At 45.8% G+C, this 27,415-nt stretch overlaps 1 protein-coding gene across 1 annotated transcript in view; it reads right to left on the bottom strand.

Annotated features, from left to right (window-relative positions):
• The window catches only part of FBXO32 (F-box protein 32), a 37,223-nt gene extending 10,869 nt beyond the window's left edge, over positions 1–26,354 (bottom strand). Inside the window, exons 1-6 of the mRNA XM_005688865.3 lie at positions 25,975–26,354; positions 19,799–19,911; positions 18,898–18,947; positions 17,754–17,846; positions 4,013–4,106; positions 2,990–3,174 (exon numbers count right to left, since the gene is read on the bottom strand). Of these exons, the coding sequence (XP_005688922.2) occupies positions 2,990–3,174; positions 4,013–4,106; positions 17,754–17,846; positions 18,898–18,947; positions 19,799–19,911; positions 25,975–26,090 (651 nt within the window). The 5' untranslated portion in view covers positions 26,091–26,354. The remainder of the gene's footprint in view (positions 1–2,989; positions 3,175–4,012; positions 4,107–17,753; positions 17,847–18,897; positions 18,948–19,798; positions 19,912–25,974) is intronic.

Genomic DNA, 27,415 nt, shown 5'->3' on the forward strand with positions numbered 1-27,415 from the left:
GAACTTTGGCAAACAGAAAACAATGACTGTAAATGTCACCTTAACATTTTCATGTAATAAATAACATTCTTCTCTTTGGTCCAAACTGTTAAAAAGTTTTAAAATACAGTCCACACTGAAGTAATTAAGTCCCTTGGGCTTCCCTGGTGGCTCAGATGGTAAAGAATCTGCCTGCAACGCAGGAGACCCGGGTTTGATCCCTGGGTCAGGAAGAGCCTCTGGAGAAGGGAATGGCAACCCACTCCATTATTCTTGCCTGGGAACTTCATGAACAGAGGAGGCTGGTGGGTTACAGTCCTTGGGGCCACAGAGTCGGACACAACCGAGAGACTTTTTTTTCTGCCCATCCCCACTTTCTCTCTCTCTGTCCATTTTTCTTTCCTCTGGAGACGTGGGCATTTCTGTGAAAAGCACTTCAGAGCTCCATGGGTTCCCAGCACTGCTATCAAAATAATGTAGCTCAGAGCCGTGGAGGGTTAGGAAGGAGGGCCTGAGGGAGCAGAGACTGATGGGTATCTTAAGCCTCTGCAGACAGGCCTGGGTTCAGCCCACATCTTACTGGTGGGGAGGCCCCGGCCAGATTATTCTTAACCACTCAGTCTGATTTTTCTCATGGGACAATGCCTGGAAGTACTGAGCACAGTGGCCAGTTAATATTAATTTTATAATGACCCCTCCTTACAATTAGTCACTAGATGAGTTAATTAATACATTAGAGGACTTTGAAGAGTGCCACAGAGTGAGCCCCTCAAAACAATAATAATAGCTGATGCATTTACAATACTACATGTCAGGCTCTGCTCTATTAACTTATTAAATCTCATACCAGGGCTATGAGATAGGCATGACCGCTCCTATTTCCCAAATGAGAAAAGTGAGGCACAGAGATGTTGAATACCCAGCCCCAGATCTTGCAGTTGGTAAATCTTCATCCTCATCTGTAATACAGGGCAGTATTTTGCAACTGTATTCTTCTGAACACTGAGCAAGTTCTTTAGGTAGGTGTAGGGAGTTGCCTTCAGTCATTCATTCATTCAACTAATGTCTACTGACTGCCATCTGCTTTGGTCCAGGGACAGGAAACAGAGCAGGGAGCTAGACGGTACTCTCCTTTCTTTGTGGATTTTATAAGCCAGTGGATGAATATACGTATCAGATAATTTCAGTTCATCATAGCGGCTCTGAGGACAGTAAGATGACAGAGGCTTCAACAGACTAGATGGTCAGAAGCAGCAGGTATCTTCAAAGCCCCAAGGTAGGACCAAGCTGAGAATAGCTTGGCCTGGCTGGGGTGCCATGAGCAGAGGGGAGACTGAGATGAATTTCAGGGTCTGATCCATCCTGTGTGAGATTTCATTGGATTTAAAAGGTTTGCAAAAAGCTGAATCACTGAATACATAGTTGGAAGAAAGCTGGATTGAAAAAATTTTGGAAACCACTGATGCTAAAAAGCTTTGCCATTTTAGGAATAAGAAGCTCAGGGTTCTGACCTCAGCTCTGGCCTGACTGCTGTGTTACTTGGGAAAGTCACTGGGCTTCTCTGATCCCTCCTCGGCCCTCACTCCATGCAGGGTAATAGCAACTACAGTGGGTCCCAAGAGAGTCTGTAGATCAACTAAGGAGGGCTTTGGGGACAGTAGACGCATGAAAAAGGGCAGATGTGGCCAAGGGAGGAGGTGGCTCCTGTGAGGGAAACCGAGAGAACAGAGGCAAGTTCCGGGCAAGTGGGACCATCTAAATGGGTGTTCCAAGTTATTGGAGGGAAGATGCCCTTGAGACTAATGGGATTTGCTCATTTATATCATTGATTAGGTATCACTGGTATCTATGTAGTGTGTGTGTGTGTGTTCATTGATTAGGTATCACTGATATCTATGGTGTGTGTGTGTGTGTGTGTGTGTGTGTGTGTGTGTGTGTGTGTAGTATAGCCTACGTAATTCTAAGGAAGTCATAGAACTCTGAGGTTTCTAATTATTCCCTCTGTTTCTGAGTTAAAAAAAAAAACCCAAGACACAGAGAGGTTATTAACTGTAAAGTCAAGGACACTGCATTTTGCAAGCTTCATATAGTGAAACACTTAAAAGAGGTCAAAGAAGTTTTTTTTTTTCATGTTTCATTCTCAAGAGACGAGGCAGACCCTAACTTTATCAGCCTGGGTCCCGGAACCACTTAAAACAGCCGTGGTGAGTGATTAGATAAGTCAGCCAAGTGCTACGTGAGCAGCCTAAGTGTGTCTGTCCATTAGGGAGCCTTGAGAGATTACACCAACATCTTTCTCACATTTTTCGTGTGTCTTGATCCTTCTGCTCACTCTCAAGAGGACAAGAGCAAGGGGGCCAGCTTATGTTTTAAAAGACAGAAGAAACTACTGGTAGTAGTTTAGCTGGAAACGTGGTGGGCGGTTTGATTTATTTGTTTGCCTTGAGTGAGACTTGCCCATCTCTTTCCCCACCTGTATGCTTACAGTCTTTACTCAAAGGCTTCCTTTCCTTCCAGTTAATAACTGGAACTAGAGTTTTAAAAGGCTGGTACCACCAGCTCTCCAAGCCACCGCCATCATAGCTCCTTTGTATTCCAGGCAGCATCTTAAAGCTATAAACGAACTTGTACTTGAAGAGGAAACGGGCAGAAATCTCCAGATCCCACTGAAGATTTCAGTGGTATAGCCAACATCTGATCCAAAGGTCAAGTGTCCAGTTTTTCCCACCTTTCCATTGGTTGTCATCCTCTGTGTGCTTTGATCCTGCTCTGCCAAGTTCTTCCCACCCTCCCTTTATCAGAAAGTCCCCAGCCCACCCTCGGCACCCAAGACACAGGACGCGAGCAGAGCCGTCTAGCCTCTTCCATCACTAGAGCGGGTTTAAAGTCCTGGTGAGGCTGCCCAGCATCTCGGCAGAGGAACTGACCGCAGGGGGGTTGTTCCTGTTGGGAAGAAGCCGGGGGGTCCCTGCTCACCCTGGTGATTTGGATGTTATTGGTCCCTGCTTACCCTGGTGATTTGGATGTTGTTCAGCTGCTGCTGCCAGTGCAGGATCGTCTCCATCCGATACACCCACATGTTGATGTTCCCCACCAGCACAGACTTGCCGACTCTTTGGACCAGGGTACATAAGGACGTGTACAGGGTCTGCAGGAGCTCCCTGATTAGCCTAATGTTTTGCTGGTCTTCAAGGACTTGAGGTGGGGGGAGAAAAACAGTAGGAAGAGTCTGTGAGACTAGAACACTCCATACTTTTACAAGTGGTCCTTTCTTCTGCTCCCTTGTGCTTGTGTTACCCGGGTACACCCACGGGGGATATGGTCTTTTCTCACTGGTGTTTATCCTACACTTGGCTAAGCGTCTGCACCCGAGGGTATGGGGTAGAGTTTCCATTATCTAGGTCCCTCTTTGTTCTCTCCGTTTTCTAAGACTGTTTCTCTTTTCACTGGTCCCGCCAGCACCATGGGCTCACCTGATCTGAAAGCAGTGTCTCTTGCCCAGCAGTGATGTGTCTTTCTGATGATCAGTGGTAGAAGCATGGGTCTAGGGGTCAGGAACGTGGATTCCCATCCAGTCTGGCTGCCTCTTTGTGTGACTGTGGATAAACCACTCCTTCTCTCATGTATACAATGAGTCAGTTGAGCCAGAGACGTCAGGTTTTTTCTAGCTCAGAGAGTCAGTGAATCTATCCTGCCTTGCACCCTGCTCACTTTTCTAGGAATGTGGAATCTAGAGGTTTGGTAGCCAAGGCTGGGACATGTGCCTCCACTGAGAAGCCTGAGAGGCAGACAGCAGGACAAATGGATGATTCCAATACAAGGACAGGATGGTGATCATCTCACCCTTTGTCATGCGCACGAATGGCCCTCCTTTCTCAACTGGAATCTGGCACCCATGAAATGCATCCGGAGTCATTCATTTCCATCCACTCACTATTCCCTTAAATCCAGTGACATGTCCACTGCATTGGAAAAATCCATCTGTCTGGCCCCAGGCCTATAAAAAGGGGTGAGAGAGTGGGAAAGAGCTCACCTTTCAGTACCACTTTTTCCAAAATGTTCATGAAGTTCTTCTGGGCAATGCCACTCAGGGATGTGAGCTGTGACTTCGCTATCAGTTCCAACAGCTGTGGATAAAAATAGAAGTTGCCAGGCTTAGACTACAGAGATATTTTTCTCCTCTAATCTTCACTTTTGAGTCATGTGACACATAGATACGGATTGACGGGGAGAGATACATGGCAGACAGGGCCACAATGCAATAAAAAGCAGATGCTCTGAGTGAAAGACAAATGGGGGTAATCCAAAACCTCGGCATCAGGCTGAATATTTAATTGCTTTTTTTCTTTTAAATAGAAAGAGCTTGGCTTCAGTCAGGGCTAATTCATTCTACTTGTCCTACTTCAACAAGTGAAGCTGAGGTTTTCCAAGGGGGAACAAACCCTCCCATGACCTGTGATGTTGGAGTTCTATATAATCACTCCCAGAGGGAGTTCTTCTACCCTGACTTGAACTTCTCCCCATTGGCTGGGACTGCTCTCAAGGCACCAAAAGCTCAAGTTCAGCAGTGATGTGCACTTTTCAAGGAAGGGGCAATTCTTATCCAGATATTTCCTGCTTACGCAGTTGTTCAATAAACACGTCCATTAATTAGAATCTTTCATCGTGCTTAACTCTTTGTAGAAAGATGCCAATGCATGACTGAATCCCTTTGCCGTCCACCTGAAACTATCACAATATTGTTAATTGGCTATGTGTGTGTATGTATGCTAAGCTGCTTCAGTTGTGTCTGACTCTTGGTTGACTCTACGGACTGAAGCCCACCAGGCTCCTCTGTCAATGGGATGCTCCAGGCAGGAATACTGGAGTGGGTTGTCATGCCCTTTTCCAGGGGATCTTCCTGACCTAGGGATTAAACACACATCTCCTGAGGCTCTTGCATTGCAAGCGGATTCTTTACCACTGAGCTACTGGGGAAGCTCCCAATTGGCTATAGTCCAATATAAAATAAAAAAACAATATATGATATAATAAAATTCTAATAAAAACTTGTAGAGTGAAAAAAAAGAGAGAAGCTAATAATAGGAAAAGAGACCTTTAGGTATGTATAGTGTATACATCTCTTTCTACCTAGAGGTTAGGATCCTTGTAGTTCTTAAAAGTATGTGCAAGTCTTGCTTTGACTACTTATTAACTCTGTGACTCTGGGCAATTTCCTGAATTTCTTGGTGCCCCCAAGTTTCTTTATCTGTACTTGTAATACTAGAGTCTTCAGGATTGGTGAGAGTGGTAAATGAGGAAACACACATAAAGCCATTAGCACAGCACATGGCATAAATTAGGTAGAAAATAGAGGTTGGTTGGTTTATTGTGGGAGTATGGTCCATTCCCACCACCCATGTTATCACTAAACAAAAAGGAATAAAGATAATAATTTAAGTTGATGTACCCTTAGCATAATCATTCTTTCCCTCAAAAGCAAAATTCTTACAGATACGGCAAGATTTTTTTTTTAATCAAAAATTTTGTCATTGAAAAAATGAAAATTTAGACTGAAATGCGGTCTTAGTGATCATACAGTTCAACCCGGTTAACAAATGAGCAAAAGGAGGCTCATGAGACTAAACTTCACCAACTACACCACAAAGAGTGAAAGGGATCATCAGGATCTTCTTAACACACTTCATGCTTTCACAGTTATTGAACAAAAGAGGTTGACATAAAGGGAAAGTAATTGACTGTACCCGGAACCCCACCAGGCAAAGGAAAACTGACTAGTCTCACAGCCACTCAATTACATTTAGAGAACCAAGACTCCCCTTTATGTTAAAGCTTGAGTCTCTGCTCCTAGGAAACTCTCCAAAGAAGTTTCATCTCCTGGGCCAGGCCCCAGGCCAACTTCACTTCAGGTCAGTAATCACCAAGTATGACACTGTGCTGGGTGCTGGAATCCAGGCTCAGGGAACTAGCAAAGTGACATTTGAAAAATTGGGCTGTAGAGAAGAATTGAAACTTTTGGATCAAAGCCCCAGGCAATTCAAAGAACCTCTGCTTCCAAGGCATTTGTTTAAAAATTTTGTCCCCATGAAGCTCCTTAGGAGCCTGTCGAACCATGTACAGACTTTTAATTTCCTGAAAATAATTTTGCTCGAAGTTAAAAATATGCTCGGGCCACCTGATGCTAAGAGCCAACTCAGTGGAAAAGACCTTGATCATGGGAAAGACTGAAGGCAAAAGGAGAGGAGGGCAGCAGAGGATGAGATGGTTGGATGGCATCACCGACTCAATGGACATGAACTTGGGTGAACTCTAGGAGGTGGTGAGAAACAGGGAGGCCTGGTGTGCTGTAGTCCATGGCGTCATAAAGAGTCAGACACGACTTGGTGACTGAACAACAACAACAACAAGACCCCCAATCCTTCCCTGCCTGGCTTAGGTATCTCTCACACATGCTGGGAGAGATGCCGTCTTTGGGCTAGGGGAGGATGGTGAAGAAAGGCTGGTTTGCTAAGATCAGTACTGGGGATCCAAGGTTGGATGTCAGGAACTGACCAAATGCCCATGAGGAGAGGAAAGAAGTCAACACATCAGCAGAGGCCGTACCCCCGGGAGTGGGGGTGATCAGACTGGATGTCCTCTGTATGTCCAGTTCAGCTCTGTCACCAACCAACACGTGACAGTCAAGAGAGGAGTGAAAAATGACACAAAGGGACTGGCCAAACTTTTCATTTATCTCCCTGACCAACAACAAGACTCAGAAGGCCAAGACCACAGTCTATTAATACCCTGAGCCTCACATGACCAGCACAAAGCAAGATGAAAGAAAACAACAGTCTTGAGGTGGCTCTGGGAAGGGCAGTCGGCTGTGAGCCATGACTCATCACGGGGTAGGAGGTGGGGCAGGAGGAGGGTAGGCAGAACTCTGCCTGAAATCCATCCAAAAACCCCATTCCATGTGACTGCCATCTCACGAGGGCGTCAGCTTCAATCTTGTCTAAAATTGCACCAATCCCAAGAACACAAAAATTCTCAAGGCTATGACTGTGCATTTAAGGGGAAACAAGAAAAACCCTTTGGCCTGACTGAGATGATCGTTGACTAAGGAAGAGCAGCAAGATAGACCAGCAAAAATCAGTCAATTGGCAGAAGAATAGCATGTCAACCACCCTCTGTTTATTCCTGTGTCAAAAGAAAGTCCTTCCCTTCACTGCCAGGCAGCCTCGGGGTCACGAGAGAACCCTGGAACAGGAGGAGACTGGATGCTCTAGCTGGGTGACCTTTGCAGCTGTCAATCACTTAGCAAGTGTTTTCTGCAGGTCAATTCTGTTCTAGTGTTGTGGTAGGTGACATGGATTAAGACACACGATCCCTAGACTCAGGGGGGTTACCATCCAGTCTGTGATGTAAGTCATTTTCCCTTCTAGAACCTCAGTTTCTTCATTTCTGAAGTGGACATTAAAAAAAAAAAAAAAAAAAAAAGACTGCCTGGGACTTCCCTGGTGGCCCAGCGGTTAAAAATCTGCCTGCCAATGTAGGGGACACGGGTTCGATCCCTGGTTCAGGAAGATCCCACATGCCTCAGAGCAACTAAGCCCATGTGCCCCAACTACTGAAGCCCCGGAGCCTGGGGTCTGTGCTCTGCAACAAGAGAAGCCACCGCAGTGAGAAGCCTGCACACTGCAACTAGAGAGCAGCCCCACTTTCCGCAACTGGAGAAAGCTTGTATGCAGCAACAAAGACCCAGTGCAGCCAAAAACAAATAAGCAACTTAAAACAAAGACTACCTACTTCACAGGTTGTAATGAGAATTAAATGAGATCAGTATATAGAAACCAAATACAGGGCATCGTTGCAATAAGGTATTCTTTCTTTCCCTTCCAAATCCCAATCTTTTCGTGAAGTTTAAAGTTGATTATCAAGGGTTATCATTTCCATAAAGCTTTTTCTGTAAAGGGCTAGATAGTAAATATTTTTGCCTTTGAAAGCCATAAAGTCTCTATTGCAACTACTTACCTCAGCAATGGTAGTACAAAAGCAGCCCTGGACAGTATATAAATGAACAGGTGTGGCTGTGTTCCAATAAAACTTTATTTATAAAAACACATGGGGGGCAGATTCAGCTCTTGGGCTACAGTCTGTCAATTTCTGATAGAGTATAGAATTTGATATATATATTTATCACAGTTCAAGAGTGAGGGCAGAGCCAAACTGCCAGCCTCTGTTTCCCTAGCTTAAAATGTACATGGTAATAGTACCTACTTTAGAATTGTTGTGAAGATTAAATGCATCCATAAAGCACATAGAACAGTGCCTGATACCAAAAATATACTCAATAAATTATATTTGTTTTTTATCATAGCACAGAGAATATTACTAGGTAAAATTATTGCCAGGGAAGGCATAGTGAATTAGTAGGGTAAAGTAGGGCTGGTTTAAAGACCTTTAGAATCGTTGTATTTCAACTTTATATATTGTCAACCAAATGCTTAAATTCTTTCAAATTCTCATATTCCTTTCTGTCATTTTTATTATAGTTCTGATACATTTAATAGCTTCTTGTCTGATGATAAAAGTTAATGTTGATACATTCTGTGACTCACATAGTTGCATCTACCGTGAAGTCTCATTTTGTTAACACTAACTGGTGGTTGCCAAATGCCAGTGACTGTGCTCAGTACTTTACATGTGTGATCTTATTTCACCTTCAACGGCAACCCAATGAAGTGGGTTCTCCACTAGTCAAAAGAGGACTGTGGCCTCATCTGAAGACATACAGCTGTAGCAAGTGGAGGAGCCAGGACTTGGGCCCAGATATGTCTAACAGAGAACATATTTATTTATTTATTTTAACTTTTTGGCTATGCCAGGTGTCACGTGGGATCTTAGTTCCCCGACAAGGGACTGAATCTGTGCCTCTTGCAGTGGAAGCACTGAGTCTTAACCATTGGACCGCCAGGGAAGTCCTGAGAACAGGCTTTTCTGATAGTTTAAGGACTTCAGTTTCTCAAGGCTAATCAAAATTGCATCTAGGGCCAAACTTTAAAAATAGTAGTAATATCATGTATTGCTATGTTCTAGGAAACAGTCTGAAAACCTTATATCAATATTACCCTGTGATAGGTAATCAGCTTGTAACATTAAGGAAGAAATAATATCCAGAAAGGGTTAATAACATGTTTGTGTGTGTGTGTGTGTGTGTGTGTGTGTGTGTGTGTGTGTGTGAGTTGCTTTGTCATGTCTGACTCTTTGTGACCTCATGGACAGTAGCCCACCAGGCTCCTCCATCCATGTGATTCTCCAGGCAAGAATACTGGAGTGGGTTGCCACGCCCTTCTCCAAACAACACATTTGTATGTGTGTTAGTTGCTCAGTCGTGATGAGGCAATGTGTGTGTGTGAAAGTTTCCCAGTTGTGTCTGACTCTTTCTGACCCCATGGGCTATACAGGCCATGGAATTCTCCAGGCAAGAATAATGGAGTGGGTAGCCCTTCCCTTCTCCAGGAGATCTTCCCAACCCAGGGATCAAACCCAGGTCTCCCACATTGCTGGCAGATTCTTTACCAGCTGAGCCACAAGGGAAGCCCAAGAATACTGGAGTGGGTATCCTATCCCTTCCCCAGTGGATCTTCCCGACCCAGGAATCAAACCGGGGTCTCCTGCATCGCAGGTAGATTCTTGACCAACTGAGCTATCAGGGAAGCCAATAGCTTTAGGTAAATCACGTAGGTCTGCTTTCCACATCAGTATAATTCTACAGATCCAGAACCAGTACTGTATGAAACTAGTAGCAAGGAGGACAGAATTGATTAATTTTACTTGTGTCAAGGGAGCGTGTGCCTAGGGGTGTAGAGCTGTATCTAGCAATTTATTTACCAAGATGACTTAGCCAGTTAGATTCTTTGCCTCTGGCCACAAGAGAAAAAGCAGAGGAAAACGGACTATTTGCAAATGGCTGTTTGTTTTCTGCTGGGCAAATTTTAGTCCAGGTGCCAGTAATTTGTGGCTGTGTTTAAAGAGGCGGGGGCAGGGTGGGGGTGAGAAGAGGGTTCTAATTCCAGGGTATCATTACTGCTGGGCTGCCTGGGGATCCAGTAGGATCCTCAGTGACTAGCTGTGGAGTAACAGGACCGGTTCTGGGCTCCCGGAGGAAGGGCTGGTGGTCACTGCGTGCCGAAACCACATCCTGCCCTTTGGTTTGACTCATGCTACTCTTAGACACACTGAGAAGAAAAATCTAGTTGCAAGCAACATCCTACAGCCAATCTCGGAATGGATGCCAACCACAGCTTGAAGGGGTGTGTGGAAGATGAATGGGCAGAAAAGAGACTGCCCTCATATCTTACTTTGCCTGCAGAAAAAGTAGGTTTCTATCGTCTCTTCCGTTCAGTTCATCACAGCATTCAGACTTTTTTTTTTTAGCATTCAGACTTTAAAAAATAAACTTGCTCGAGTCACTTCTCTGCTTGAAACCCTCAAATGCCTTCCCTTAGCCCTTAGAAAAAAATTCAGCCTCCTGACCATGACTGGCTAGGTCCTCCCTGACCTGGTCTTCACTCCTTGTCCAGCCTCATTGTGCCCAGTCCTTCCCCAGCTCACTCCGCTCTGGCTCCACAGCCTGCCTCTGGTTCCCTGAACCACCTTCTAGCTCATTGCCACCTCCCAGGCTTTGTCCTGGGCACATCTTCATGGGCAGCTCCATTCAGGTCTCGGTTTCAATGTTGCCTGCTGAGAGCTCAGAGAGCCCTTTCGGGACTGTCCTAGATCTTACTAGGGTTTCATTGTTCTTCATCATTTCATTTGTACATGTCTGAAATGATCTTGTTTACTCGCTTGCTGACAGTCTAATTGGAATAGAAACCTCAAGACAGAAAGGGTTGTTTTGTTTACCACTCTATCCCAACCTGCTGGAGAAGACTCTTGAGTGTCCCTTGGATGGCAAGGAGATCAAACCAGTCAATCCTAAAGAAAATCAACCCTGAATATTCATTGGAAGGACTGATGCTGAAGTTCCAATACTTTGCCACCTGATAACAAAGAGTTGACTCATTGGAAAAGACCCTGATGCTAGGAAGGATTGAGGGCAAAAGGAGAAGGGGGCTCCAGAGGATGAGACGGTTGGATGGCATCACTGACTTAATGGACATGAGTTTGAGCAAACACATGGAGATAGTGAAGGACAGGGAAGCCTGGGGTGCTATAGTTACTGGGTCGCAGGGAGTTGGACACAACTCAGTGACTGAACAACAACAACTACCCCAACCTGGCACATGGCAGGCACTCAACTATACATATATATTTAACACATCTGTCTTTTAGACTCAAGGAGTAGTATAGCTAGAGGGGGCCTGGATAGCAGTTTATGCATATTCCCTCCTGCTTTAGAAGAGGTGGCTCAGGGGGGCCAAATGACATAATCAACAGTAGATGGTATGGACTGTCAGGCTGGTATTCATATGGGGTCTGTTCCCAGACGGATACATTACTTTAATGCAAACACATCATTAACACTTTCCAGGAAGGCAAGCGGCTGAGATTTAAAGGAACACCAGGCACCAGGCACAAACAGAAAGAGCAGCTACTCGCCTTATTGGTTCGAGGTTAGCCACGCAGCATGCATACCCAAACATACTCTGTCTTGCATAGAATATTGTTAAAAATGTAGTTCATCCCTAAATTCCTCCTTTTCCTACGACAGTAGACTCTGAGGTTTAAAAGACATAAATGTCTGGTTAGAAAACATGCCAAAGGATTCTCAAAGGTAAGAAAAAACTTTAAGAAGCTTGGAGAAGCCCCTGCCGTTTCTCCCATGCTCAGTACCCAAGCTAGGTGCCCACAGGAAAATTATGTCTTCTGCAATAAACCTTTGGTTATATTCGGCAGTGCCTCTGTGTACTTCCAAGACCCTTATTTATTCAATAGACAACCTAGATTAGAACCTGGAAAGTTTTGTCCTGACTTTGAGCCTGAACACTGACAGGTTGGAAGAGGGAGCATTTTGGCTACATTAATAATCTCCAGGCATGTCAAGATTGGGTAAATATTATTTGCAAGTGAAACATCTCTCTAACTGAGGGCCAAGTTTATACAAATCAATTGTATTCTCAGCCGAGAGCAACTTGCCTCTCTGTCTTCTATCCATCCCAGAAAATTCTGAACTTAGAGTGATGCTCTGTTCCCTGTTGCATCGATCTGAGCAGCTCTGTCTGCCACAATGAGCCTGCTGAAATCAGGCTCCCTGTCTACGCAGCCTCTTTACCGCTTGTACCAGGTTCACTGTCACACGGCCCTCGGCCCCCGGCCCACCATTGCTCTCTATTTCTCTTTTTTCCATCTCCAGTTTGGGGCTCATGCCACTTGTCTCTGCAAAGCCTTCTACTGTCTCTCCACCTGGCCAAATCCTGGCCTTCCTTCAAGGAAGGAGACTCTCAGGTTCAACCTCTTCCAAGAATCCGCCTCCAGTGTTTCTCCATCTCCAAAGTGGGATGTGAAAGAAAATCAGGTAGGAAAATCAGAAAAAAGTCAATCTCTATATTTTATTTCATCTTTAATTTCTATTTTCATATATTTTCTAATGCCTAATTACCACCCTAAAGATGACAATAGTTACAGCAACAATGGATGTACTGTTCAAAGGCATTTCAAGGGATTAAATTCAGTTTAATTTTGTAGCAGCAGGACAGTAGTCACCATTATTAGCACCTTTTAGAGGCATATGGGGCTTCCCAGGTGGCTCAGTGGATAAAGAGTCCACCTGCAATGCAGGAGATGCAGGAGACATGGGTTCACTTCCTGGGCTGGGAAAATCCCCAGGAGGAAGGCATGGCAATCCACTCCAGTGCCAGGAGAATCCCATGAACAGAGGAGCTTGGTGGGCTACAGTCCACAGGGGAGCAAAGAATTGGACATGACTGAAGCAACTGAGCACGCACGCATGCATCTGTATATGATTTACAAATGAATTTATGAATATATATGGAGAATATGTGCTTAAATTATTAATGCACTGTCAGGTGTCCATGGTCAAAAACACCACTGTTCTGGTCTTTCAGCCTTCCTCCATTTCGGGGGTGCCCCCACTTCGGTGGGTACCCCCTACTTCTGCAAGTATACTCTGTTACTTTTGTCATTGTGTGGGCACCCCCATTTCTTCAGGTAGCCCCCTACTTCTGCATATACTCCTCCAATTCCGTGGTCATACCCTCAAGGTCTGTGAGTGTCCCCCACTTCTGAGGGCACCTAGAAATTGCACGATCTCCTTGCCTACATGCTTAGGACGACTGAGAAAGCTAGGAATTCTGAGATGCAGCACTGCTTGGTAAAATCGCCAGCACCCTAATCAGCATTCACTGTAAGCCTAGCTCGGGACCCTCACTGCTAATACCCTACAGTGGATTCTCCCAGTTCCCAACCACTTCTGCCATCATTTTCAAATGGGCTTAGGGCTCTGCTCCTTTGATTTTGTTGCCATTGGGAGGGCTGGCCTCCTTCCCTCCATCTCTGTTTCTCAGTCTCGAAGGAAAAAGATACCACCAGTTTTAAGACCCGGGGGCAGGACTCGAACTTTAAGCAAAGGAAGGCTGTGCACCACCAGATTAATCCAAGGTCACTTGGGCAGAGGGACCTGGTGCAGGGCCCAGCTGCCCGCACACATCATGACCCACCAGGGGCTTGGCAACAGCATGCCCTTTAATTGAAGGCATTGGGTTTAAATTTGAGTCATCATCGTGCCATATTTCAGACTTTTGTTTGCCAAACCGCCAGTCAACTTAAACTAAAACATGTTTTTGGAAAAAGATTTTTAGGGGGTGGTAAGAAGTCAGTAACTTGCTGGAAACATTCAAATGGACTTAGGGCTGTAATGCAGAAAAAAAAAAAAATGTGCATCGGTTCAGGTTGTGGATGTTCTCTGTGGCAGAGGAACAGAGAGTGCGGTTGCAAACTTTTTGTTTGTCCTTCCCCAACTGTTGCACACCAGGGTCAATTCATTAAGGTCACGTGTGTGTGCATGCTAAATTGCTTCAGTTGTGTCCTACTCTGTGCGTCCCTATGGACTGTAGCCTGCCAGGCCCCTCTGTCCATGGGATCCTCCAGGCAAGAATACTGGCATGGGTTGCCATGCCTCCTCCAGGGGATCTTTCCAACCCAGGGACTGAACCTGCATTTCTTATGTCTCCTGTGTTGTCAGGTGGGTTCTTTACCACTAGCGCCACTGCAACGTGGGAATCCCCTTCATCAAGGTCAGGAAATTGCTACTCAAGGTTCTCTCTGGTCTAAAGGCAGCATCTAGAGTTACCAGGTACTTGGCCACATTCTCATGCCATAGAGAGAGCTGGGAGGACCAAAAATCATTCTGGCATTAAAGTGTTAAAGTCCTCTCTTGCACTCATGCCTCAGTGTGCCTTGTTTAAAAACTTATTATGCAAAATATAAGCTGGGCTTCCAAGTGGTTTCTGGGCTGGTTGGCAAACTTGAAAACACACTAGCATCAACTGGTGGATAAACTTAAGTAGCAATGCCAGGGTACCACCTTCAGCTGATGAACTCGAATGTGCTAGAGGTGGGCTTTCTAAAGAAAAAAGTTTCACAGGTGATTCTAATGTGCAACTGTGCGTCTTCTGGAGACCTACTTTGCTGGCCTCTCTGTGCCCTGGATGGGTTAGTCAGCACTTGTGTTTGCCTGGTTACAGTTCTAACCCCACCACTGGCCCATCTCCTGGAATCTTTACCGGCTCCCCAGGGGAATTTCCAAAATGTGTTGGTCTTGAGGCATGGTGTAAACCCATTTTTGGTTTTTTTTTTTAATTTTTTAAATTTTAAAATCTTTAATTCTTACATGCGTTCCCAAACATGAACCCCCCTCCCACCTCCCTCCCCACAACATCTCTCTGGGTCATCCCCATGCACAAGTGACCTTTCATAAGTGGGTAAGTTGCTGCTTTTAGAGATTTCAAATCATCTTTAAAAACCACAGTTAAAACTGTGTTTAAGCCATTGGTGGTATGGAGAGAAGTGGGTAGAGGCAATGAGTGTAGCCTAAAGCCAATTAAACAAAGGTACAAACGTTACATAAAAACCCTCCAATTTATCATCAACTTTCTGATTCTAAAAGTTCCACAAAATTTTCATGCTATCTGATAAAAATCATAACATTGAGATAGGAGTGTTGGCCATCTTTTTCATTCTCTCCGCCTGTCTCTTTTACGGAGATTGATAGCTAGTATGAACATGATACATTTTTAAAAATGTACTTTGTCTTTAAAGAGGTTAAACAAATTTGAAGGCTTCAAAGTTGATTCTTCTGGTACTGAGGAATCATTGTAGTATTAAGAAATCATTAGGCCAAAGCAGTAAGATGAGGATAAAACACTGGCAAGCTACTCTGCAAAGTTGCTTTAAGGATAAGAAGACTATTTGAGAACAACTTAAGTGTCTTAAGTTCCTTAGAAGAAAACCCTCAAAATGTGGTGCCTATCATTAAAATGTTTAAGCTCTTTATAAAAATAACATTTCTCAAATTACAGAGGACTCTAACAGTGAAGAGGAAAAAAAGATTATTCTTTTCAAAATAGATATTTTCCCCCTCTTTCTGAACCTAATAACAGAAAGCATTCAACAGTTTCTTTAAGTTAAAGATTAGGAGATTGTGCTCATACTGTTAGACACAAGTTCTTCATGCTGAGTTTTAATCAAGAGCAAAGGACATGATTCTCCAGGTATTTTTTTTAAGTAGAAAAACATTTTTTTAATCAACCAAACTGCAAAGGTCTTTCAAGGGAGAATAAACAAAGAAGATTTAATAGTCAACTAGTCTAAAAATTAAGTCTGGAAAAGCTTACCAATTATAAAATCTTGTCATTATAATCAAAAATATTAACTGAATTCCCAGAAATAAAATTGCCTTGTGTGATCAATTAGTTGACTCTTATAAACAGTAATTTTGATAGGTAGGTAATAACAAATATTAGTAGCTGACTTTGACTAACATATTCCAGTCTGCAGAAAATTTCCATGTACATTACTGAGTTTAACAGCTACTCTGTGAAGTTAGGTTATTCTAAGCCCTTCTTACACTTGGGAGTGTGAGGGTGAAACAATGCGAAAGCAGTGGAGCTGAGATCTGACAGCAGGCCATTTTACTTTCAGTCCTTCGCTTATATGGAGCTCCTCCTTGTAGCAGCTTAAGAGTGCGGACTTTAACTGCTGGTTTCAGATTTGGGTATCTTTGCTTATGCAGCTTTGTGACCTTGGACAGGTTATTTTGCTTCTCTATACCTCTCTATTTATGTAAACAGAGAATAAAAGTACCCACACTTTACACGGTTAATGGAAGGCCAAGAGGTATTAGTGCACACAATTGCTTGAAATAGATCTCCACAATTCAACTCCTTTGTTCCTGTGCTTTATCTTATTTCTTGGGGAGAGGAGAACAGGTAGAAAGGAGAACCATCTAAAAATTAACCATATGCTAATCAGTTTGGGATCAAGACATCAGATCTGGGAGACTGGAAACTATTCACTTTCCTAGCGACAAGTTCCAGGTCTTCCTGGGCCTGACTCCAACCAGCCTGCACTGAGTTGTGGGCCGAAATGACCTCCCAGAGTCAGCAGAGTCACACTGAATGACATGAACATTTCATCAGGAAGGTCTCTGATTGTTATCCCTTTTGGTCTGGAATAAGGGTTCATCTGAAGAGCAGACAGATCTGATTATGGGCTCAGCTTAGAGCTTCTAACCTACAAGAGGCCTGGGTTTGTGTGTGTGTGTGTGTTTTAAAATCAGGTCAGTTGGGACAGCCAGGCCTGTATCTGCCCAGATGACAGGTGAACGATCCAGGCCTCAAGGGGGCTTGAATGTCATCGCTCTGGATGGGCCTCTGCAATCATCTGACTCATTGACATGGCACTGAGACGCACAGCAACCCAGGAAAAAGAAAATAAAAACCCGACTGACCAACACCCATAGCGGGTAAACTGCCTCCTACTTCTGATCCTAAAACCCAAACAGCTGCTACCTCCTGGATGGAACCGCTGACAACAACACGCAAGGGAGCTTAGGGGGAAAAGCAGCCACCGAGCAATTAAAAAGAATCAGTGACTTGAAGGTCATGGTTAGGCTTAACTTGTTTTACTACCTTCATCATTAATATTTTGCTAAAGCTCAATATTTTTTTTTTCCCCAATGCAGGGTTTAAAATAGGAAGCAACTGACCCAAGCAGGTAGTTTCAGGCTTGCAGTGAACCTGGGACTGAATATTGTCCTCACGTGGCGGTGGAGGGGTGGAAGAAGGGAGTCAGGGAAACAAGGTTTCAACATGCCTGAACACCCAGCTTTGAGGCTTAAACCAAAAATGTCTTAAGTTCACCCAGAGTCAGCTAAAGCTTGGCAAGGAGGAAGGCCAGTGAGAACGACCAGAGGGGCATAAAATTTTTAAAACAACCCAAGGTGCTTTACAACTTGTTTTCTGCTAAATTCTCTCTGGCTAATGTTGCTGCCAGAGCCCATGCTGCCTGCCCTGTGGCTCACGTGAGAGATTATGACGGTCCCTGTCTGGGGGTGCCAATCACAGGGACATCCTAACAGGATCCATACGGAACCGGAAGTCCATCTGGGGAGGGGGAAGTTGAGGAGTCCATTTTCTGCTTTCCTCAAGATGCCCAGGGTCCTAAAAAGTTATTTTATTCTTATCATGCAGGGCTGGGGGTGGCTTGTCTACTTCAAGACAAGCTAAAGAGACACTTCAACTTGAGAATCTGGGTAATCTACAGAGACTTACCCGTACGACGTAGTTAAATCTTCTGGAATCCAGAATGGCAGTTGAGAAGTCCAGCCTGTTGAAAGCTTCCCCCAGAGTGCAGTACCCATGGCGCTGAATGTGAAAACAGGGGGTGCAGAGGTCAAGTTCTAGAATGATCTGCTGGGACTCTGCCGACTAGCTGGGTGGCTGTCTCAGGTAACCTGCTCCTTCCCTGCACCATGATCAGCTCTTTCTGGGAAACTCCACCCCCCTACCCCTCACCCCCGTGAACCACAAAGATGGGTGGTTCAGCAGGCAGTTGCTTTAGTCAGTGACTGAAGTCATGACGTGTACCCTGTGGGCCCTTGTCCTCCACATGCCCTTGCTTGTTGAGGAACAGTTGGGAGATGGATATGTGATATATGTTGATCATAGGAACATACTTCTGGGGGGAGAATTAACCCTGCGTGTGTTAGCTCTGTCTGCCACCCTGCCTCACGTCTCAGGGCTTTTCTCACTGTGATCATCAGAAGTGTTTTTAAGGCTTCACAAAGGAGCCAGGAAGTTTTGGTCTTTCCCCTGTGAATGCACAAGGCACTGAGGGTGGAAACCCCTGACTCACAGCCCCAGCTCTACTCCTGGTACCTGGGTGGTCTCGGGTATAACACTGTCTCCCTCTCAGGGCCTCAAATCACAGAGGGAACTAGTTCTCCGAGGTCCCTGACAGTGATAGAAATTCTATCAATCTGCCATGCAAATTTAGATATTACAACGTCGTGTTCTCTTTTGCATCTTGTTTGTCTAGTGTTGCAACAGGCAGGCACAAACACGTCTGCTGTATTTAGTAAGTAGACCTCCAGGGCTAAAATGAACCGAGTTGAAGTCTAAAACTGATGTTAGAACAAAAGGGAAGGACTGCCCTGAGGGAAAGGCTGGAACTTTATAACAGTACTTTTGAGATGGGAATATTCATCTCCATAAAGCACTTTTACAGTCATCATCTCACTGAACAACTGCGGAGTCCACCTAGTGACTTTTGCCTCTATCTCTGCAGCCCGAAACTCTGATGGTTGGCTAGGTAGTGGGCTGCAAGCTACCACCACCCACACCCAAGGGGACAGTCCTATATTCTAGGGCAGGTATAAAACTAAGCGTTCTCCTTAACAAACAGATGAGTGCTCACCTCTTTAGTGCTTCCTTTGTGAACATAGATCCATTTTTCCTGGTGGAAATCTAAAAAAGACAAACAAAAAACCTGATAGCTTTAAAATTTACAACATGCCCAAGATTTTGCATTTATTTTTCATTTATTCCAAAGTGTTAACAAGTTTCGACAGAAAATACAAAGACTCTGCTGACAGTCTAAGGGGATGTAAAAGCCTAATTTCTGCAGTGTATAAATACCAGAGTTATAATTTACTTTGTTGAAGGCATTTCAAGTCTTTGATACTCAGATCGAGTATACCAAAGCTCCAAATTAAAGAAAAAAATCTAATATCCAAGTACAAGTTTGTGTTAAATGCCAAGCCGACAAGTTAAACAGTAGAAATAAAACAGATAACATGAAGAAGCCAAGCAGTACAGATGGAATCAACCAAAGATCTGTAATTCCTGCTTATTAACAGAAATTTAGACTCTCTGTTCATACATCCAGCATCTAGAACTGTTACTAGTATTTATACAAGGAAAGAGGGGGAAAAAATTTACATTCAAAGCCTCAAAACCCAGTTCCAGATGAAAGCACACACTGGTGGTTCAGCTGACCATATCACTGAATAATAACTAAACTATGTCAAATATAAGTGACAAGCCAGGGAAAAAACACCCCAACTAGCAACTGACTTATAAACACAACTATAAAGAATACATTAATCTCACTCATAAAATGCACAACCAGGTTTCTGAGTGCAAAGATCCCGGTAACCTCTGTCAACGACACAGTCAATGTGAAAACCAGTGCCAACCACGTGAGGTGTGATTCCCGCCCCTCACCACCGCCGCCGACAGCCCCCGCCCCACCCCAAGAACCAATCAAAACGATCTACAGACAGCTTTCTTTCTTAAGTTCAAAACAAACAGCTTACACTGAGTTTTGGTTTTGCTATTCAGCATGTCCTTCTTTCTCTTCTTGGCTGCAACGTCATAGTTCAGGCTGTTGAAAAGATTCTCCTTATTGTATACTTCCTTGCTGCAGTAACTAGGAATAACAAGACCAGAGGGGATGAGCTGTAACAGTTACACTTTAACATGAGCTGTTTCTATAAATAACTCACTGCAGTTATAAAACTCAATCATATGTGCCCCTCAAACAAAGCAATAAAATAATCACTCAAAAGTGATTGGGGTTGCACAGGCCCAAACTTGCCTCTTTTAGGAAGAAAATAGTGTCAGATCTCTCTGGAAGACGGGGATGGGGACTTCTACTCATTTTGAATGCCCAACAGTGTTTGCCATTGTATTAGATATATAGTTCTGCACTCTTTAAGAGCCACCCAGGGTACAGCAACATTATTTTAAGCAAAAATCATGAATGGATGGGGAGGGAGGAAGAGGAAGGGCTACTGGTATCACTATAATATACAATATTTTCATTTTGCAAAAATCATCTACCTCAAGCTGCTTAAAAAATAGCTTTATGGAGATATGATTCACATACCATATCTTTGACCTTTATTTATTTTTAGTTGAAGGATAATTGCTTTACAGAATTTTGTTGTTTTCTGTCAAACATCAACATGAATCAGCCATAGGTATACATGTGCCCCCTCCCTCTTGAACCTTCCTCCCATCTCTCTCCCCATCCCAAGCTGCTTTTAACTAGCATGCTCCCCTCAGGTCTTTAAAACATTTACAGAAGTCTGACTTATAGACTGTATTTCTAGGAGGTGTTCAGTGTATAGTGTTAGTTATGTTTCCTATCTTTCCTTGACTAACACTAGGCATCATGTTGTGAGGTGAAGACCTTGAATCCTAAATGAAACAAGCTGAATTTACAATTCACATATCTATTAGGGCTGAAAAGACAAAACTAGCCAATTCACAGGTCACTAAGCAATGTACAGTTTCAACTTGGGTTGGGGCATGTTGCCTTCAGTAAGCTTAGCTGTCTTTGGGGGGCTGATGGAGTTCTATTATGTAATGGGACTTGAGAGTAAATCTCCAAAGAGTTTCCACAGAAGAAATGCAGGAGAAATATTGAGAAGATACAATGAAAAGATCCCCTTACCCCTACCTCCCAACCCCCATGGGGTATGCATATGCCAGGCAAGATTTTTATTTTTTTCAGGCAAGATTTATAATGTCAACCAGTAAAACATCAACTAGGTTTTTTTTTTTTTCCTTACATCAACCATATATTAGAGCCCTTTAACTTTCTGAATTCTTTTGCTGAATTTAAAATATGATTTGATTTATATCTTGTTTGGACCAACATCTGTTGGATAAGATGAGGCACACCTGCACTTCTCCATGTTATGAGTATTATGAAAAAGAGAAAAGAGGGCTTGAAAAACAATGTCCAGGATCCTATTACTATCAATACAATGATCTCTCCAGTACTTCAATAAGTACAATAAGTATCTTGCTAACATGCTTACACGTGACAGCACCAACAATATACTCAGTGTTTCTGGACCCAGAGGGATAGGCTTGATGGATAATCAGTCATTTGTTAATCTTCCCTCAGGAGGCCAAGCTTAATACCATTTATTGAACTTCCTAATATCATTAGCCCTCTCCTTCTCATCCCGGGATACAGGATACTTTGAGGTTTCAGCGGGTTTACTGTAGAAATGCCCCGTCTTAGGGAACACTAAGTCTTACTGAGCCCAGGGTGAATGTTTTGGGCCTGGCCTTGTATCACACGTGAGTGTATATTTGCTTGCACAGCTTTAGGGGCACAAAACCACTGAACAGCCAGCTGCCCAGTGCCAAGTTCAGCAGGATAAGAGGGGCAGAAGAAATGGAGAGCGGAATTCAGAGTCCTTAGAGCTAATTTAAGAAATTTCTGTCAACGCTGAGGAGAAGGGAGGAAAATGGAAAGTCACTTGACTGGTCCATGATGTACCAAAGCTGAGAACAGCTTTAGAAAACAAAGTTGAGGCCATTTTGTGTAAAAATATCACACGAAGACTTATTTTTAAAGGAAACACACACTGGCACCATGAGCAGACACCTACAGCCTGAATTCCACATAGAGAGCACCACAAAATGAAGCTGTCTTATTCTCAATCACACATTTAAGGTTTAGCAGAGCATTTTTGGAGCCTGGGCCATAGATTGTGACCATTCCTTAGCAATGTTAAATATTTATCTTTCATCTTATTCTTTTCTAATTGAAAACATTCCTCAAAGGAATTTGAGCATTTGCTTTCCTCACAGAAATAACAATAACCTGCTTTAAGCCCAAGTGACTCATTTCCAAAGCTAGTTTAAGAAGAATTTAACATAATTGATGACGCTCTCCCACTGGAGAATGTAGAGAAGCTTTAACCAAAGAGAAACCCTGCACTTTTCACTTAGGTTTTGGACATCAGAGGTAGGGCCTGGAAGGAAGGACTACGGGGTTTATTTGTGTTGCCTGCTTATGTGTTTTCTTTTAAGCAATAATATATTCAGTTAGAGGCTATTTTGAGAGTTCAATTATGTCCATTTCAAGAAAATGCAAAGCCAATGGAAAATTACAACTGAAATTTTGAACAAGAAAAGCCATCGTCATTTAGGAACCACGACTTTTTTTTTTTTTAATAAGCAAAACCATTTAAAGAGGCTGTCTTCATTAAATGCAATAGTAACCAGTAACTTGCTATTTTATAGTCAGTTCTAATAATAATCTTGATTTTTATAGGCACAGGCCTAGAATAAGAAAAAAAAGACCTCTTCCAGCCCTGTACTGTCATCACACACATACCAAGATACTTAAAGACAACTTTAGAAAAAATGAAAGATTTCAAAATAAGTGCATTTGGCAGCAGAGACAAAGGGAGGGAAGAAGAAAAAAAAGAAGTCCTATTTCTCATTTCATTTGTAATAGACCATTTGGAGAAAGCTGTGGCCTACTCCTAAGGGCTTAGTTGTAGATTAAGGCCAATGAGAGTTCTAGGTTAATTTGCTCCAATACATACCCAAATTGTCAGACTCACAGGGCGAGAACCCCATTGTTGTGGCAAAACAAACAGCCTAGTGTATGAAGCTCTGAGAACACTGCCTTGCACACAGTAAGTGCTCATAAAAATCTTAACCATTATTTTATTTGCTTATTCACTATTTTATTTGCTTGTTTTCATTTGTGCATCCAGGGCACTGGGGTAAACGTCCTGCTTCCTGGTTCAGCCTCAGCTGTACTTTTGGAGTTTTCAGAGGCACCACTGCAGGCTTGCAGAAGAGTGGCCCAGGCTCAGGGAGCTGAGATTACTCATCTGGGGGGTGGGGCGGGGCAGGGCTGGGGGTTATTGGTGAGCAGGACTGCTTGCGAGGTGGCTCAACCACCAGTTCCTTGAAGCCTTCTTGGATCACCCTAATTCCTGCTAAACTCTTTCCTTGAATTTTCTTCATCTGCCCAAATGTAACACTTGCCATTCCTCTTAGGTAGTTTCAACTTTTTCACATGGCGCCTCCTTGAAGCTTATCTGAAATCCTCCCTTGATCTCAGTTCAGGGCACTTAGCTGTGATGGGGTTTTGGAACATTTTGCTTCTGGAAGAAGACAGGGCCCGGGACACAGAGAGAATGGCCAGCAGGGTCCAGAGAAGGTGCTCTGGGCAGAGAAGCTGTGGTCCACACATAAAAAACACCATGGTCCCCAGGCTGCAACACATCAAGGGCACCCTCACCCCCCGCTGCCCACCCCCCCTACTCTTGTCCAGGCAGCTCACAGAATGGGAGGTGCAATCAGACTAAGAGCCTGAGGCCTCTTTCGCAGGCCTCTGTTGCACATCCACCCCCCTTCCCTCTCTTTCAAAAGGGCCTGCCTTTTGTTTTCTCCTAACAGGAGAGGCATTCAGCTTCACCTGAGTAGGCAGGCTGGCAACCCAAACCTGACATCACAGGGCAACATCACCAGGACTGAAAACAGGAGGGATATTTGAGCCTGTAAACCTGGGTTTCAGAAGGCCAACGGCTTTGAAGAAATTGGCAGACTTCTCATGTGAAGTAGGGAAGGGATTGTTTACAATTGCTGGGAGGAAAAAAATACTCTGCAAACAAACAGGCAGCTGCTTTGCTAGGAGCTACCAAATGAGTCCTCAAATCTGACTCATCCAAGAGCCCCAAGTGGTCACTAAATGGATCACCATTTGTGATGATGGTGGTAGGCTGGCAGTTCTAGCTAAGATGGCCTGAAAAGGGAGGAAAGAAAGGAGGTTCAAGACGGCGAGAGAGAGGTGGGAAGCTAAGGGTAAACTTTCGTGGTTAAGGTAAACCTGTCTCCAGGTCTCCCCTACTATGGAGAGAGAGGCACCGCTATTCTAAATAGGAGTGACACCAGCTTATCTCCCAGAGCAGATTCAGTGTGAATGTGTATGCCAAGCAGAGCCTCTGATTTGGAAACTCTCCTGCTGAACCCACTGGTCTGTCTCCCACTAAGGAACATCCTACGCTTGTACATGCGTGAGCTGCTGGGACACAGCTAAGCAGACCATGGCTGCACCTCCCTAGGAAGAATCCAAACTGCCACCTCAAAATGAAGTCCAAAACATTAGATCCTCACTTCTTAGGAATAAGGAGGAAGGAAGGAAGGAAGAAAGGAAAGAAAGAAGCTTCCATTCTACTATACTAAAAAAGAAGCTTTTAGTCCAGGGAGAAAAATTTAGGCCAAATAGGCAACTAGAGTCCCTAAAAGAGTCTAGAGACAGCAGTTGGTCTTTTTATTTTTCTGTAAATTTTCTGAGTTTCCATAAGTAAGACTTCTTTAGAGTGCTTCCCAAACTCCCTAGGGACGACCTCAAGTATCTTTAAAGTAAAGGTCAATGTGCTCTTGTCTTCCCTGGCAGACCCCCAAGATTAATTACTTTTATTTTTTTCCACTGGAAAACAAAAAGTGATGCTTCACAAATCACAAACAGGTGCAGGGCCCTGGAGGTCAGGACGCTGAAATAACCATATTTCCTTGATAGTTTCTGTAAAATTGAGTGCCAGGGGCTCGGCCACACAACCACTGGTAAATCTGAGTGGGAAGCTGGCCCTTGTACAGGATTCTCCACTGAAGTCAGTGTAAGGGCTGGGGGTGGGGAGCAGTGGTTTTCACCAAAGGCCACGGGTAAAGTCACCCAAGGGTGAGCAGGCTGCACTGATCCCCTCTGGGCCAAATGGCAGCGATGTGGATGCCAACTGTGGTGATGAGGGCTGACAGACTCCAGGCCGTCTAACTCCTTAGTTGCTGCTTCTGTGTTGTTAAACGGGGTGGGGGTGGGGCTTCAGGCTCCTCGGAAACTCAGATTTTCCACCACACTGACAGCTCAGGTGGAACTTGACTCCAGAGGCTCACCCAAGCCAGGCGGACTTTCTGCAGGGGATGGGCATCACTTGAAATGGGGGCGCACTCACTATACAAAGAAAACGACCGAAAGGGCCACTGAGGAAACAGGTGCAAAGACTCTGTCCTCCCACAGGCCGAGGGCTTGGGTTTTCAGCCCGCCTCCCTCCCCTCCTCCGCAGCTCTGCCTCCTCGGGTCTTTACCGACTCTCCGCCAGCACGGATGCCCCAGGGACCATCTGGTCGCCCCTTCCTGGTTACTCATCCTCCCTGCCCACTCTGTGGTCGTCTGTGCGTGGGAAGAGCCTGGAGGCGCGGCGGGCGGGACCCGTGTCCAATCCTGCCTCAGACTTGTGCTCAGAGCCCCGCCACCCCAGGGTCCACCCCAGGGTCCCCCCCAGGTGAAGGTCATGCGGCCCACTCGCCGGCGTTCACTCCCACCCCCACCCCCCACGCAAATCGCACGACGCTGGTGTCCTTTAAGGCAGTGGACCCCTGAAGTTGAGTCTCAGTTTTAGCATTTGGGGATAAGATCAGTTTCTCAGAGGGACCAGGATTCTGTAAGAAGTGCCCACTTGGAGACGCTGACCTTGAACAATAAGAGAAACCAAACACCCGTGCTCTGGCGACATCTCTGCAGAAACCCAGGATAATTCACTTCCATCCTTCTGGTCCGGGGCTCCCTCCTCACCCTGTTCCGGCCTGTCTGCGTCCCATTCACCCGCCCCCCACTCCGAGAGGCCAGCCCGGGTCTGTCCACCGCAGCTGAAGTTGGTGGCGACCCGCTCACCTGCCGAGGTCGCTCACGAAGCTGCCGCTCTTCTCGTCCAGGAAGCGTTTCCAGCCATCCGCCGTCTTCACCCAGCTCTGCCCGGGCGACCGCCAGTCCTGCCCGAGGAATGGCATGGCACCGCCGAGGGATGCGACGGATGGACGCGACGGACTGATGGACGGGGACCTGCCTGGCGGCCTCGGGGGCGCGCCTGCCCTGGGCGGCTGCTTGGGGTGCTTGGGGGCCGGTGAGGGAGAGGCTGCGGGATCGGGGTGCGGAACGAGGTGCGGGCGCTCGCGGAACGCACGGTGGAGGGTCGCGGGGCGCGCGAGGCTCGCTGCAGTGCCGCGCCGCGGTCCGGGCCGCCGTATTTATCATGGGCCGCCGGCCGCGGCTCTTTGTTGCCGGAAGAGCCTCCTGCTCTTAGCCCGGCCCCCCCAGCCCGGAGGCCACGTGGCTTTGTTTATAGGCTCGACTTGTTTTCCGAGGCGCCCGCGGCTCCAGCTCTTCTGGCTGTTGCACAACTGCTCGCCGATGGAAACCTGAAGCCGCGCTGCGGGGCCGAGGCTCCCACTGTCCCCTCCGCCCCGGGCCCCTCTGCCTCCCTTCCCGCACGCAAACGGCGCAGCTGCTGCGGCTCGAGCGCGAGGCCGGGCGCTCGGGGAAACTGCGCCGAGTCCCCCTGCAGCTCCCGGCCTGGCGAGGTGCGGGGAGGACTAGGCCCGGGCGGCGTCTGGATCGCGGCGGAGCGGGGGTGGGGTGAAAGGAGGCTCCCCGCCTCCCTGCCCCGAGCTGTCACTGTCGAGCCCCGCGGTTCCGAGCTGCCTTGCGGGAGCCGACCCGGCACTGCGCAGCCCGGAGCCGGGTAGCGGGGCGCAGCCTCCTGGCCTCTCTCACTGCCTAGACCTCGATCTCCTCGGCGGAGGAAGGGATCCGCCGCGAGGCGCGGATGGCGAGGAGGGACTCCTCCCTCTGCCCTCGAACTGTTGAAGAGTCTGCTGTCAGACCTGTCCCCCGGGTGGCAAAGGAAGGAGGAGGAGGCCGGGATGCGGCTGGTCCCCGGGCGGTGGGAGTGGAGAGCAGGGACCGTCCCCTATCCCACTCTGAGCGCCCTAAGCGAGCGGCGCTGGCTGCTGCGGCGCCCGGCCCCGCACAGCGCAGTCGGGGAGCAGGTTAGGCAAGTTCTAGCTCCGCTCACTGCCCGAGCCTCCGTCTAGGGCGCCGGGGCCTGGGCTTTTGTTCTGAAGAACCGCTAAGCCCCTTCCCCTTCCTTGGTGTTTGGTATCCTCTGGGCTATTAGGCCCTCCTTCGGGAAAAATCAGGCCAGGAGTTTTGTTTTTGTTTTGGTTAGAGTTTCCAGAAAGCCCCTCCGCCCGACTGATGGGTACTAAAGGAAGTTCGGTCAAAGCCCACAGGGAGGAGGCAATGCCCCCGGAGTCCTAGACCCTCACAGACCTCA

Source organism: Capra hircus, chromosome 14 (assembly GCF_001704415.2).
Source record: "Capra hircus breed San Clemente chromosome 14, ASM170441v1, whole genome shotgun sequence".
NCBI classification, from domain to species: domain Eukaryota; kingdom Metazoa; phylum Chordata; class Mammalia; order Artiodactyla; family Bovidae; genus Capra; species Capra hircus.